We start from the raw sequence: 15,904 nt of genomic DNA, 5'->3' as shown, positions 1-15,904 counted from the left end.
TTTAGAGGACGTTTTCTGGGAAAGGTTGACATTTACGAACGTTTCGATGTCTACTTTTAGTTGTTCAGGGGTTGACAGTTTCTTATAACAACATGACAATTTATGAGAAGGAAATTTTGAACAAAACGAACAGAAAGTGAAATAGTTTGATCTCGCGTAGCAACTTAAACCAGGTAGCGTTATCGTAAATTATTGCCACGGATCATAGCTGGAGCATAAAACTAGAACTAGTTTTTATAGGAAAATCAATTGTACTCGTATTTATGAAAACCTAACGCGGGTGCTTCACGTGAAATCATCTGAACTTTCTGGTCAAAACGTTATGTCCACTTTATAAAGAATCCAATAAGACAGTCAAAAGATCTGTGTCTGAAATGTGTTGTGTTCGCCAAGCAAGAGCACACAGAAGTGTTTTTCAAGAAATACCAGGACATAGATGCAGTTTCACGCATAGTACTTATCTTTTTTTTTTTTTAGAAATATATTAATATGACGAGGATATCAGATACACACCTAGCCTTTGTACCAACAAAATGTCCGAAGACATTCAAGATGCACACAGCCAATGCCAAAAAAAAAACGCTGTTACAATGTACAATCACTCGAAACAGAAGCATTCTAACCATCATCAAATACAACACCTGTACTACATACTAGGCTCTTCGAAAACAATGCCTTCAAGAAGAAAATAATGAATAACTTTTATCATAGCCCGATCAAATATCTTGGGGTTTCACCCCAAAGAAAGACCGAGTTTATAAAAAAAATGTCTTGAAAAAGATCATTGCCAGGTACAATCAATGAAGGCCACACCATGAGTTTTCATCATGAAAATCATGGCTCGATACTCAAGGAGCACAATCAAAAATGCAGTCCAGCTGTATCGTCACCCCTTGCCAGTACTCCTACTCCAAGTAGTCGCGCACCGACACACAAAAAGAACATGTGTCGCATCGTCTTCAACGCAGCTGATACCCTGTCTGCCAAAAACAAACCTTCGATCGCAGCCGCCATACCTTTCTCCATCTGTGCTAGTTCCATGAAAATCTATATGAAGACATGTCCCGTGGTGACGACCAGAAGAGGAAGCTTCGCGCCTCGCCCAAAAAGGATGTGCATGACCGCGTTGATTCCGCTCCAGATATCCAGTAGCATCTTGTAACAAACTACGAATATCTCCGAGAGGAAGAATGGAACTCGGTGGCGGCCCAATCGGCGAGGCGGATTTGGTCGATCGACGCGTTGGCCTTTGAAGAATAACAGGGCCAAAACCACCATTGTTCTAGTCAATCCAATAGTCCTCACACCGTCGGCCGACTCCCGACGGTCAGATGGAGCGGGTCAAATCTTCGACCCAGACGAGCCCACGTTTGAACAGATCAGACACAAGCAGTGGCGTAGCCAGGGGGTGGACAGGGTGGTTCATGAACCACCCTGAAATTCCACCATAGCCAATATATAGGATAGAAAAAAGATATATATGTTTTATAATGCATAAAATTACGTGTAATTTTTAGTATTGGACCACCCTGGCTCATAGAGCTAGCTACGCCACCGGACACAAGCACCGCAAAGCACGTTGGTTTCAGCGTTGCAAAGCACGTCGGTTTCAACGCTGCAAAAGCACGCCTTGGCCGCGTCTCCGCCTCTGGCCTGCAGCACCGCGCCCACCGCTTCCTACACCTCTTCCCCATGTCCGCGCACCGGCGAGTAACCGATCCCGCCCAACGAACTCCTCAAGGAGCCGTTGTCGTCGACTCGGAGACGAACGGACATGGCTTCCAGGCACAGCGGAGCCCCCCACCAATTAAGGAGGGCGCAAGAGGAAGCCTCGCCACCGCCTACCACCACACGAGCTTTGCCCATGCGGCGAGGAGGAGATTGACGGAGAGGATGCCTCTATGTTGGCTAGGATTTGACCGCCCGTGTCGTTCGAACGGACAATCACAGGGACATACTTATCTATTTATCCTTTAAAAGAATTTCCTTTCCCATTTTATTTTCATACCCTGAGCAACATGTCAATTGTTTACTGCATGTTGAGTAACATATAACCTTCTCTAAGAAGCTTATATCAGACTGGCCGATGATCTTAGTGAGCGGATTAACTTGTGGGTTTATGCTACGCAAGCTCAGTCAACAGTTGGCCACAACGCAGGACCATAGGCAAAAAAGAAATTAGTTTGTCTCTGCACGCTGTAACTATATGTGTGCCCGGTTCCTGAGTTCGGATGTTGCATGTATGACAAGCCTTTGTGTCCACTCTTGTGGTTACTCTCCGAGGAATGCATGCATGTGGACGCATACGTGCTTACGAAGATGACATTTGTGTGGTGAGATGAAGTGCGGGCAGATATACGCATCCGGTGGTTCTCAAAAGAAAAAAGGACGAACGCATCCGGCTGAGGCGTTTAACTGAACTTTGACCGGTCCGTAATTGATCGAGGATTCGTAGCTAGAGAGGGCTGACTTTGACGGCTTAGCTGGACACCTGCCGACGCGGCTAAGCAAACGGATAGCGTGTCCAGTGACACACCAGAACAAGAACACAACGGCTTGGGCGTTGATGTAATTAATCGGAATACTCTTTTTTTAGGGAAATTAATCGGAATATACTCATCAGTTTGATGATCATCTTTTTTGCTAGTAACACCGAGCTTACAAGGTCGTGGATATCTATGAGGTTAGGATTCTGATCAAAGTTGTCTAAAGTCAAATAGACTTAGTTTCAGACGGGTGGCCTTTATTTCCTGCATTTGGATAAAGGAAGAGACTTGTTGGGTTTGAGAATTCAGGTGAAAACCAAATACAAAGGACACAAAGTTTCTACCCGGTTGCTAAGGCAATGGAACTCGAGACAAGACACCACTACACGCACCGATACACTAACAAACACGAAGACACTGTACCGACTCACCAGTCACCACCATGGCACCGATCATTCAAGGGGAAGAAACCAAGCTTTTATGAAAAGAGCAGGGATAGGCTACCCAATGTGGTGAAGCGCGCCACTAGAGCCGAGTGCCATCCATAGCAACTCGCACCTTTGAAGACCGTAACTTCCTGACATCTAACACTCCAATGTGTTGTGACGCTCTCGCAACACCGCCTTCTGAGGCTGCCACCTAACATCTCCAGCTCAGCATGAGCCGCAACATTACACGATCCAGGTTAGACATTTTGTCGCGGATTACAGACGCAACACCAACATATGTAAACTATTTATGTAGTATTGGTGTTGTGCGGCGTAACCGACATCGATGGTGAGTGTTGTGCGACGAGACCAACCGCTACTGGTGATAGGTTCACCGTGGGCTGGTGTGACAAATCTATTCAAATGCATTGATCATGGATACAATATTCATACAGAAAATCTAACACATGTTAGCCTTATCGTGTGACCGTTCACATGGCGTTCAGTCGGGAGAAGCAAAATCAAGAGGAGAAGCGAGGAAAATGAAGAGATGGCATTTAAACAACAATCAATGACCACCCATAGGGGTTCATCAGCGGACACCCCCGGACACCCCCGGTCTTAGGATGAAGCCTGATTTCACCAAACTGTCTCACCTCCATGTCGAAGTGGTGGTGGACATCTAGATAGAGTGAAGGGCGGTGAGGGGTGGGGATGGGTCTTTTGCGTGCTTTTGGGATGCGATCAAGCAGATATGTGTGGGCGGGTGATAGTTCACACAGGCACGATGGGGGGATAATTATTTTTGACGGGATGTGGTAACACTGGGAAAGGATAAACTTCCCTTTTTAATGGCCGGGAAGGGGATCATATGTTGGTGGTGAAAGCACAATTGCTCCCTAAGGTGGTTTTGATAATTGATCACAACATATGAATCATTGGACTAACGATCTTATTCAAGTATATTTCAGAAAAGTTCAAAGATGTTTTGTCTATAAGATTGTGAGGAGAAGCCCCTTGATGCAAGGAAAGGAATATGATTGGCTCAAGCTTCAAGCAAGAAGACTTTACATTTTACATTTGTGACGAATCACTTTGAGTCCATAGGAAAGCCAATACTATTAAAAGGGGTGAGGTATATGATGAATTGGTTGCTCAAATGCTTAGAGGTAGCCACCAAATATAATCACCCATTCTCCCACAAAATATCTCTCTCCAAAGCCGTATCAGCAAAATCAGTGTCACCAACTATTTCCACTCGGCCCTACCGATTTTCCACTTGACAGAACCTATGCCAAAACCTACCATCTCGGTACCACCAACTTTCACATTGGTGCCACTGAGATTCAGTGACCAACTTTGTGTTGAGAAGATTTCAAGAATCGGAATTTCCTAGTTTGAAATCCGTCTCACTGAGATTTGGAAACTGGTCTAGGTCATCGTATCGGTACCATCGGGATTCATATATCGGTCTCACCGAGAATTCGGAAGTTGCCACATTTAGTTTAACTCGGTACCATCAAGATGCTTTCCGATGTCACCAAGTTGGGCAATAATGTTGTAACGGTTGGATTTTGGAAGATGCATATATATGCCTCTCCACCTCCTCTCATTCATAGAGGAAGCACTCGGAACACACTTACACTTGCCAGATCCATTTTTCTGGAAGAGAGCCACCTACTCATGTGTTGAGATCAAGAGATTCCAATCCAACCATTTGAACCGTGATTTCTAGCCTCCCCAAATTGCTTTCCACAAGATCAATCTCTCCTACCCATGCCAAATCTGTGAGACAGTGATTGAGTGTTGAGAAGACTATCTTTTGAAGCACAAGAGCAAGGAGTTCATCGTTCTACCGCATCTATTACCTTTTGGAGGGTGGTGCCTCCTAGATTGGTTAGGTGTCGCTTGGGAGCCTCCTACTTCAGCCATAGGCTCTATCATGTATGCAATGTTGTGCACTAGACCAGATGTGAGCCTTGCCATAAGTATGTCGAGAAGGTTTCAAAGTAATCTAGGAATGGAGCGCTAGACAGCGGTCAAGAATATTGTGAAGTACCTGAAAAGGACTAAGGAAATGTTTCTCGTTTATGGAGGTGACAAAGAGCTCGTCGTAAAGGGTTACGTCAATGCAAGCTTTGACACTAATCCAGATGAATCTAAGTCACAAACCGGATACGTATTTATTCTTAATGGGGTGCACTAAGTTGGTGCAGTTCCAAGCAAAGCGTGGTAGCTGATTCTACATGTGAAGCGGAGTACATAGGTGCCGCAGAGGCGGCTAAAGAAGGTGTCTAGAGGAAGAAGTTCATGTCAGATCTTGGAGTTGTGCCCAGTGCACTGGATGAAATGACTTTGTTCTGTGACAACACTGATGTCATTGCTCTAGCCAAGAAACCAAGGTTTCACAAGAGGACTAGACACATAAAGCGACACTTCAATTCCATCCGCGATTACATCAAGGAGGACATAAATATTTGCAAAGTGCACACGGATCTGAATGATGCAGACCCACTGACTAAGCTTATTCCACGAGCAAAACATGATCAACACCAGAACTGTATGGGTGTTAGGTTCGTTACATTGTAAATCACATAGTGATGTGAGATAGATTATTGACTCTAGTGCAAGTGGGAGACTATTGGAAATATGCCCTAGAGGCAATAATAAAATAGTTACTATTATATTTCCTTATTCAAGATAATCGTTTATTATCCATGCTAGAATTGTATTGAATGAAAACTCAAATACATGTGTGGGTATATAGACAACACATTGTCCCTAGTAAGCCTCTAGTTCACTAGCTCGTTGATCAAAGATGGTTAAGGTTTTTCTAGCCATAGACAAGTGTTGTCACTTGATAACGAGATCACATCATTAGGAGAATGATGTGATGGACAAGACCCAAAATATGAACGTAGCATGTGATCGTGTCGTTTTATTGCTACTCTTTTTCTGCATGTCAAGTATATGTTCCTATGACCATGAGACTATGTAACTCACTGACACCGAAAGAATACATTGTGTGTATCAAACGTCGCATCATAATTGGGTGACTATAAAGGTGCTCTACAGGTATCTCCGAAGGTGTCCGTTGAGTTAGCATGGATCAAGACTGAGATTTGTCGCTCCGTATGACGGAGAGGTATCCCGGAGCCCACTCGATAATACAACACCACAACAAGCCTTGCAAGCAATATGACTTAAGAGTTAGCCACGGGATCTTATATTACGAAACGAGTAAAGAGACATGCCGGTAACGAGATTGAACTAGGTATAGATATACCGACGATCGAATCTCGGCAAGTAACATACCGAAGGACAAAGGAAATGTTATACGGGATTAACTAAATCCTTGACAAAGAGGTCAACTGATAAAGATCTTCGTAGAATATGTAGGAGCCAATATGGACATCCAGGTACCGATATTGGTTATTGACCGGAGAGTGTCTCAGGTCATGTCTGCATAGTTCTCGAACTCACATGGTCTGCACACTTAAGGTTCGGTGATGTTTCGGTATAGTTGAATTATGTATGTTGGTGGAATGTTGTTCGGAGTTCCTGATGAGATCTTGGACGTCACGAGGAGTTCCGGAATGGTCCGGAGACGAAGGTTGATATATAGGAAGTATCCATTTGGCTTTCGGAAGGATTTTGGGCATTATCGGTAAAGTATGAGGAATGACGAATGGGTTCCGGGGTTCCACTGGGAGGGGCCACTCACCCGAAGGGGGGCCAAATAGGCCCAAGGGTGGCGCACCATCCCTTGGTGGGCTGGGTGGCCAGCCCAAGTGGGCCTATTCGGCCGAAGTGGAGAAAGAGAGAGAGGTGGGCCAAACCAACTAGGAGAGGAGTCCTCCTCCTCCAATCTGAATTGGCGGAGGAATCTTCCCTCCTCCTTGCGGCGGCCGGACCCTAGGGTAAGTCCCTAGGGCGCCACCCCTCCCTCCCCTCCTATATATAGTGGAGGGTAGAGAGGCTTTTTGCACCTCAAGCCACGACGCAGCCCTCTCTCCCTCCACTATTTCGTGACACCCCATAGGTTATTTCGGTACGGCACGACGAAGCCCTCCGGAGTAGCTCCACCATCATCGCCTTGACACCATTGTGCTACCGGAGAATTCAGCTACCTCTTCGTCCCTCTTGCTGGATCAAGAAGGCAGAGATCGTCACCGAGCTGTACGTGTGTTGAACGCAGAGGTGTCGTCTGTTCGGCGCTAGATCGGGGCGGAGTTCGTGGGACGGATCGCGAAGACGTTCAACTACATCAATCGCGTTTCTTAACGCTTCCCTCTTAGCGATCTACAAGGGTATGTGGATCCGATCTCTCCTCTCGTAGATGGTCATCATCATGGATAGATCTTATGTGTGCGTATGAAAAAATTTGTTTCCCATGCAACGTTCCTCAACACCGGACCCCTTGGTAGATATGATCGAATACATTTTTTCGCATCCGGAAGCATCCGAGGCAAAGTAGTCGTCCATCAAACATCAAATGGCCACACGGCCGGTTGCGATTGAACACTCAATCACCCATGATCGATCCCTTAAAATTGAGATCATGCCCCTCCGCACGCTCCGCGTCTGCGAGCACCGCCTACAACATCACTGTCTCATATGTGTAGTCCTCGTTGGAAGAGTCGTGGAACAACTCAACATATTGCTTGTATATGTACCATATCTGAAGCCACTGCTTCAGAGAAGAATGGGGCATAAAATTTTAGCTCGGGCAATTCACCGAACACTTGTCGAGCACGGTGAGCATCGTAGGAGAGGTGGTTTTAGGTTCCACTTTAGAAATGTCCTAAAACGGCCGGCCGCTCGAACGTGCTAGGCATCAAGCGGCGTCCTCCTTATTTTAGTTTCCCTTTAGTACTTTTGCTGATGCATCCCATTCCCGGAGCAAGGCTAGAGGTTGGAGTTTCGGTACATCGAATATCTCCAAGATTTGGGTATAGCCCCGGATGATTCCCGTGTGTAAGTTATACACGCCCACCTTGCCCTCGTGACCTCATATCTACCAAATGAAGATCTTTGTGAGATCTTGAACTAATCCATGGGTAACTGGTCAGAGGAAAGGCATCCATATGGAACAAGAATAAGGTGCGGAATGATAATAAGATTATTGCTTCAAGCTAGCGTCCAGCAAGATTATTGCTATATATTGCAGGTGTGGATGTAATCTAACAATTGCATGCGCTTAGCATCGATCTACCTATAGTTGACAAATTCTCTAGCTAGATGTCCAGATCTCTTGGCTCTTGGATTGATCTGTTGTCGTCCCCGGATTGAGTATGGTCGTTGGGAAGCAATGACTGGAGACCATCCTTCTCTCCCGACCGACCGATCGCCTCATGGCGATCTACACGAATATAACTCGTGGTCTACGCTTCTCCGGCGGCTCGAGTTAACCAACCAGCCACGCGAACAAAGATGCATTTAAGAACGGCGTCGACGGAGCTATGCAGACATGTACTCCGCTACGGGAGCAGGAGCGAGGCTTCATTTTACTAGCTAGCTAGTGCTACCTTTCACAGAGATACTACTGGAGTAGATATGTACCAATCTCCCTCAGTTAGCTGCTCGACTACACCTCTCAAGGATCGATCTTCGGTCAGCGTCAGTGGTGCCGGTGCCGGCCGTGTCACGGTTTCATACATGCCGAGTCCGGTCGTGTGCGGAGCTGATCAATTCATTAATCGTATAATCAATGGGGAGAACTGATAGGACGGTGCAATACCCCTGCACGAACGAGCACACGTGTATGTATGCATGCACGTACGCACGTAAGGAAAGCAAGGTGCATGCATGAACATCTGGAGGAAGGCGACCCTGCCAGCTCGATACGACCGTGTCGACCGACAAACATGCTGACAAAAAATGGCGGCATGCATGTACGTTACGTGGCCGTGCGTGCGTGGAACCACTTGTCACGGGCACGCACACTTAAACCTGACGTGACAATGCAAGTTCACGCGTGATCGATCGATGGATGGATGGATCGGTCGTCCCAACGACAGGTCGTATGACGTTCATGGAAGATTCATGTCGATCTGCTGTGCGTATGGCATCCTAGCTACTGTGTGCTGAATTCAGGGCCAGCACAAGCAGATTTATATGCATAAGATAGTCCGGAACGAAAGAACATGTACCTCTCTGCACTTTGCCGGTACGTACGTACCACTTGTGATTGCGACGTCTTACTAGATCGATGCATGCTCTGATGCTCACAGCAACAGGCCAAAAGCGGCCGATAATAAAAACAAGTGTTGACTCGCTGTCGATGGGCATTTGACAATCTTTTGTGTGCCGGTGGATATTCTACCATTTTCTTCTACTGTTCTACCATGCCCCGCCAGGTTTTCGTAGTTTCTTATCCACAGAGTTTACATGGGGCAGCCTAGTCTTGACAGTTCATAACTATTGTTTCTTCCAAATACAAACAGACATTTGCATTCCTACCGAACCGTTTGATTCTGTCGAACTAATTGACATCTGTATTTTGAACCTATATGTACGTAGTACTGTCCAACAGAAAGGCAAAATGGAAGGACACACAGCCACACACGGACCATTCGAAACCCAAGCGCATAGCTTGGCGTCTCGCCTAATAATCACCTAACAGATGCCAAAAGAACAACTCGTGGTCCGGAGAACAGCCGGCAAATACATTGCTAGCTGTACATGCTTTTATCCTGAATCATGCACGCACTCGGACTCGGACATGGCCAGCCTTAAAGATGTAACCACTCTAAAAAGTTCAGAACACAACAGCTTGACCCCTGTGGCGGGTAGCACAGTCGTCGGAACATAACACCACAGCACACGAGAGCAGATCCTGCGCAAGCTTGCAAGAATTTCTTCCCCGTCAAAAAGATAAACACTCTCTGCAGCAATAATTCTCCTCCTCCCAATTGTTTAAGTTCCTGCCTGGCGGCCTCCCGCGGCATTTCCGACGAAACCACTATATAAGGCGAGGCAAATCTCCCAACATAGCTCCCCGTACTTGTTGCAGCTAGCCATATCTTGCGCTAGCTTCTCCTCTCTCTCTCTCTCTCTCTCGAGCACCGCCATTGCTCTTGACCTAATCTAATATATAGGGTCGGCCGATACAGCAGTACTAGTCTTTAGTTGCAGCTTGGGGTCCTCCATGGAAACACTATGGGTTTTTGCCTTGGCCATGGCGGTAGCTTCTATCCTGTGGGCGTACAGATGGAGCCACCCCAAGGCGAACGGCCGGCTGCCTCCGGGCTCCCTCGGGCTCCCTCTCCTCGGCGAGACCATGCAGTTCTTCGCCCCTAATCCTACCTGCGACGTCTCCCCCTTTGTCAAGGATAGGGTGAACAGGTAGGGTAGCTAGCTAACCACATGTAGTACCACCGTTATGCACCACGGTGCCAGCATCCAAACCCAATCAGTTCATGATCACATTGGACTATTGGAGTAAGTACGCATGAGACTGAGCTTGCTCTCTGACATTGATTGAATGCGTGTGCATAGGTACGGTACCATCTTCAAGACCAGCGTCGTCGGCCGGGCGGTGGTGGTGTCGGCAGACCCGGACCTTAACCACTACATCTTCCAGCAGGAAGGAAAGCTGTTCGAGAGCTGGTACCCGGCCACGTTCACCGAGATTTTTGGCCGTGACAACGTCGGCTCCCTGCACGGGTTCATGTACAAGTACCTCAAGACCCTCGTGCTCCGCCTGTACGGCCAGGAGAACCTCCGGGCTGTGCTCCTCGCCGACACCGACACTGCCTGCCGCGCCACCCTTGCCTCCTGGGCTGGCCAGCCGAGCGTCGAGCTCAAGGACGGTCTCTCCACAGTAAGGCCATGTTCAGTACATGAACTACCTGGTACTACGTTTAACATCATCAGGTTAGAGAGATCATTGCTGATGTGCATCTCCTGTTTGTTCCTTGTCCTAGATGATCTTTGACATTACCGCGAAGAAGCTGATCGGTTACGAGCCAACCAAGTCGTCCAAGAGCCTGAGGAAGAACTTCGTGGCCTTCATCAGGGGGCTTATCTCGTTCCCGGTGAACATCCCCGGCACAGCGTATCATGAGTGCATGAAGGTACGCACAAAGCCACAAAGGCTTCTTGACAAGCGTACGTAGTGCACAAAACTGCACATGCCTGTCAAGTCAACATACGACCAGTCAAATGGCTGCTCTCGCGGAACCCACTCCGTTAAGCTTCTCTGATCTGCCCGGAACGCTTGACGGAGCTGCAATTGCATGTCTGTGCAGGGGAGAAGGAACGCCATGAAGGTGCTCAAGAGGATGATGAGGGAGAGGATGGCGGACCAGGGGAGGCAGCGCCAGGACTTCCTCGACGTGATGATCGAGGAGCTGAGGAGGGAGAAGCCCGTGCTTACCGAGACGGTGGCGCTGGACCTCATGTTCGTGCTCCTCTTCGCGAGCTTCGAGACGACTGCCTTGGCCCTCACGCTAGGCATCAGGCTCATTACCGAGAACCCGAGGGTGCTCGACGCGCTAACGGTTAGTGGTCATGTATAAACTGCATGTGACTTTACGTCTATCGATCTCGAATCGATGTTTGTGTGCAGCGGCAAGGCAACCAGGCTTAAGCTGCTTGTGTGCAAAATAACAATTGACGATCTTTGTGTGGTCAGGAGGAGCACGAGGCGATCGTTAGGGACAGGAAGGACCCGGATGCCGGCCTCACGTGGGCAGAGTACAAGTCCATGACCTTCACCTCTCAGGTGAGCCTAACCGGGACTACGTACCTAGCTAAGCTATGATGCAAATTGCACGATTAATTAAGAAATGATTTACTCGACGTAACAATGGCTAACGAATGGCTGTTAGGGCTGCACTGTGATAGTGGCAAGGTTTTGAGGAACCTTGACAGACCAGATGCGATTATGCAAGTGGCATGCTTTGTGCTCCCTACCTGAGTGACCAAATGCATAGTCCACGAGAGAGAAGATATATATATGTTAGTACTAGTTATCATCTTGATAACAAAAGTAAAAGAAACGAGATCGAGGAAGAAATTATCGACACTTGACTTAGAGCCTCTGAAGGACTGATGAAACTGACACTCCCACCTCTGTGCATCCTTTGGTCATGAAGGTCACGTTGGAGATAGCAAGGATAGCCAACATCGTGCCCGGGATTTTTCGGAAGGCCTTGCAAGACATTGAATTCAAAGGTACATTGAGTGAGTGGTGGATGCCATGCCATGTTTGAATAAAGACACTTCTTGGTTCATGGCGTGAGTTTAAGAAATCTAATGTTTTTTTGCATTCTCCTCCTTTGGATGCAGGCTACACTATTCCAGCAGGGTGGGCAGTCATGGTGTGCCCTCCAGCAGTGCATTTAAATCCCGAAATCTATGAGGACCCATTGGCTTTTAATCCATGGAGGTGGCAGGTTTGTGCTCGTTCATCTGTATTTATGCAAACTGAAACCAGCTCATTTCATTTTGGAAGCGAACTGAACGTTAGGGTTGCGGTGCGCAAGCTGAATCTAGTTGCCGGCATGGCCCATCATCGACGGAGTGTCACCGTGGGTGGTAGCTTCAGGGTTTTGTTTGCTTAAACTTCCAATGTTCCCAGTTGCCGGCATGGTCCATGCAAGTGACTACCCTAAGTTTGACCACTAATCAAAATAAGTTTGCTTAAACTTCCAATGTTCCCAGTTCCCAGTTCCCAGTATCATTTTTTCTATTAAGGCCCTGTTTGGTTCCAAATAAGTCACCAACTTATAAGTTAAAAAGTGCAAAAAGTGACTTATTTTGTCAAACAGACCCAACTTATAAGTCACCCCAACTTATAAGTCATAAGTTGCTCCACCCTAACTTAAAACTTATAAGTCACCCACTTTTACATGGAAATGTGACTTATAAGTCAGATGACAACCAAACAGGCATGACTTATAAATCACTGGTTTTAAGTCACCTGACTTATTGAAACCAAACAGGGCCTAAAGCCAATAGCATGCAACAGTCACGCCACTCAGTCAAGGACTCCATCAATGCTTGAATCTCTGAATTTCTCCCAAGTTGTAACTTATTACCAACTTCGAATCGTGAAATAGAGTTTAGTAACTTGGTAGGATATATTGGAAGAGGAAGCCAAAGTGCACTTGGTGTAGTGGCTATCTAATTAGCTGGCATTAGGGTTGCCAGAGAACCACACTAAGACATTGATTTTTTTTACCAAAAATCATGTATGGTATTTTACTGTATTTGCATGGGATCATGACTAGCTCGTAATGTACTCTAGCATCTTTGGGTTTTAGAACTCCAATTCGACAATTCATCAATGTGGCAAGTTGTGCTATTTCAACACCTGCTTATTTGGGAAGCAAATACAGAAGTCGAGTTTCTGGTAGTGTATACAGGGGATGAACCTGAAATATCGGTAACAATAAGCTCAGTCCTCTGTATTGTGCTACGTGATTAGTCCACTTGTGCGCGGTCAAATCAGCTTCTAGAGCAGCATACTGTCAAATGATACTTAAACCTCACTGCTCTGTTGATAAGGAACAGGTAGGAATAAAGAAAAGGATGCGGCCTAGCTAGTGTCTCATAGAGGTAGAAGCAAATGGAAGCTAGATTAATATATATACATCTGCTTACAGAAGCATCCATGCACGCATGGCCTTCGTGAGCGAGAATGCATATGAAAGTCATGTGTTGTGTTTACTTTTGGGTTTTGCAGTCTTGACTCACCTATTTGTCTGAAGAAATAACACTTCTGGGTTTTACTTGGGCTGCAGGATAAGATGGAAATCACCGGTGGAACAAAGCATTTCATGGCGTTCGGTGGGGGTCTCCGGTTCTGCGTCGGAACCGACCTCAGCAAGGTGCTGATGGCGACCTTCATCCACTGCCTGGTGACAAAATACAGGTGCAGTTCGTAACTTGTACACATATGGACATTGCTTCACTATAAGAACTACAAAGGTGAGATCGGCCTTTACTAACCTTGAAGTTCGTCATTTCAGATGGAAGACGGTAAAAGGAGGTAACACAATGCGTACCCCAGGACTGAGCTTCCCAGATGGCTTTCACATTCAGCTCTTCCCTAAGAAATGACATCACATGTCTGTCGGCTCAATCTGGCTGTGCGAAGCAAAAAAAAAATCAAGAAATAACTATGTAAATGTGGTATATGTAGATTGTAAAGCACTCTGTATACCTTGAGGTCGTTTTAGGGCACCTTTTATGCTCATTGTTACTCTGGTAGCAGTATTGTAGTCACACCACAGAAATATTAGTCCTCTAGTCCAAGCAAGAGGTAATTATTTTTTAGGGGGTGCGTGTATGAATTAGGTAACATTGTCATTGTTATAATCACGCAAGGCCAGTTCCAAAATGCAGTTCGGCGCTGTCCTTTGCAACACTCCACCACACAACCCAAGCAAAAGGTAATTGTTGGTTGTTTCCCATGAGGGTAATTCGTCGTCCACATGGTCTACGTGTCTACTCATATGTTATTTATCTCTTATATTTGCATCATTATTGCAAATGAAAGTGAATAGTCTTATGTGTGCTCGTACTTGTACATGATTCTCAGCATCTACTTGTTTTTTTTTTTTGGAAAACACTGAATACAACGTTTCATTTTGTTGAAAAGCATTTTACGTTCTGAGCTATTCTATTTCATAATCAAACATTACCATTAGAATATTCATTAAAAGATAAAATATCATTGACAAAACAATAAAAAGGAAAACTCTAAAATACTAGAAAATAAAGAAATGAACAAAACAATTTGGGTACGGTGTATGCATATACCATAACGTGAAACACTCACACAAGTGAAAATGTTCAAGGTCGATAGAATCACAATCAAGTTAATAGATACATCATCTAATAATTCGTCAAGGTGAGATGGAGATAAACATCAAACATGATTTAACTAATCCACCAACGGACTAAACCATGTTTGGTTCTCACTTTTGGCATCTAATACGAACTCCCTCAATTCTAAATTACTAAAATTATAGCATTGTCATAAGTGAAACTTAGTTAATTTCCATCAACTATATAGAAAAATATACTACTCCTTCGGTCCCAAAGTGAGTGTTGTTGATTACAACTTCGTACTCACTCCATTTACTTGTATAAGGATACAATTCCAAATTATAAATATCAAAGTAAAAGTTAATGTCAGTTTTATAAACTAGCTAGTCTCTCGGTTAATAAGAGCAACTCCAACAGCGGTGTCAAAAAAATCCGCACGTGCGGGACGGAAACACACGCTCCAGCGAAGGCGGGAAATTAGCGCGCGCTGCAAATGTTTAAGCGCGGGGGAGAAAGCGGGCGGCCGCACGCTAGATTTGGCGCACCGTTTTCGGCGCGCCTATAAAATCCGGCGCTCGCCACACAGCTGCCCATCGCCCTCAACACTGCCACGCGCGCTCTGCCGCTTCCTCGCCACTGCCTGTACCACACCGCCACCGACGCGCCCCCACCGAGCCACCATGCCGCCGCGCCGCCGTGGATCTCCGGGCTATCGCGGCATCCGCGAGCGCCCCTCCGGCGCCTACTACGTCGAGATCCGGTCCGGCGACGTTCGCCTCGGCCTCGGAATGTTCGAGACCTCGCACGAGGCCGCCCCGCACGTACGACGCGGAGGCGTGCCACCTAAGGAGGCCTCGCGCGCAGATGAATTTCCACGACGTCTACACGCGCGAGCAGGCGCAGGACCTCGCCCCTCCGCCTTGTTTGATAACATACCAGGACCGTGAGGGCCACCGTCGGCGGTAGCGCCGCCTCCTCGTCGCCGAGGAGGACGAGCGAGCCATGGCGGAGTGGCGCTGGCGCCACCCGCAGGACGTCGCCATCGAGAACGCCTTCTGGGCGAAGAGGACGGCAAGGCGCCGCGAGGAGCGGGATGACGGGCGTCGGCGCAAGGCACTAGCCATATCACAGTGCGAGGTCGTCAACAACGATGGGACGTCGTTCTTCGGGAGTGACGATGAACGTTGGGATGATATTTGGCTCGATACC

At 46.8% G+C, this 15,904-nt stretch overlaps 1 protein-coding gene across 1 annotated transcript; it reads left to right on the top strand.

The window, feature by feature from the left end:
- The first annotated feature begins 9,916 nt into the window (after positions 1-9,916).
- Positions 9,917-14,443, top strand: LOC123403362 (cytochrome P450 87A3-like). Its single transcript, XM_045097301.1, has 9 exons — positions 9,917-10,261; positions 10,415-10,739; positions 10,843-10,992; positions 11,167-11,418; positions 11,553-11,642; positions 12,016-12,094; positions 12,209-12,315; positions 13,666-13,796; positions 13,894-14,443. The coding sequence occupies exons 1-9, from the start codon at positions 10,065-10,067 to the stop codon at positions 13,982-13,984; spliced, it is 1,422 nt and encodes a 473-aa protein (XP_044953236.1). The 5' UTR covers positions 9,917-10,064; the 3' UTR covers positions 13,985-14,443.
- The last annotated feature ends 1,461 nt before the right edge of the window (positions 14,444-15,904 follow it).

The sequence above is a fragment of the Hordeum vulgare genome, chromosome 6H (assembly GCF_904849725.1).
Source record: "Hordeum vulgare subsp. vulgare chromosome 6H, MorexV3_pseudomolecules_assembly, whole genome shotgun sequence".
Classification (NCBI taxonomy): Eukaryota; Viridiplantae; Streptophyta; class Magnoliopsida; order Poales; family Poaceae; genus Hordeum; species Hordeum vulgare.
This window is presented reverse-complemented; position numbering and strand designations above follow the sequence as displayed.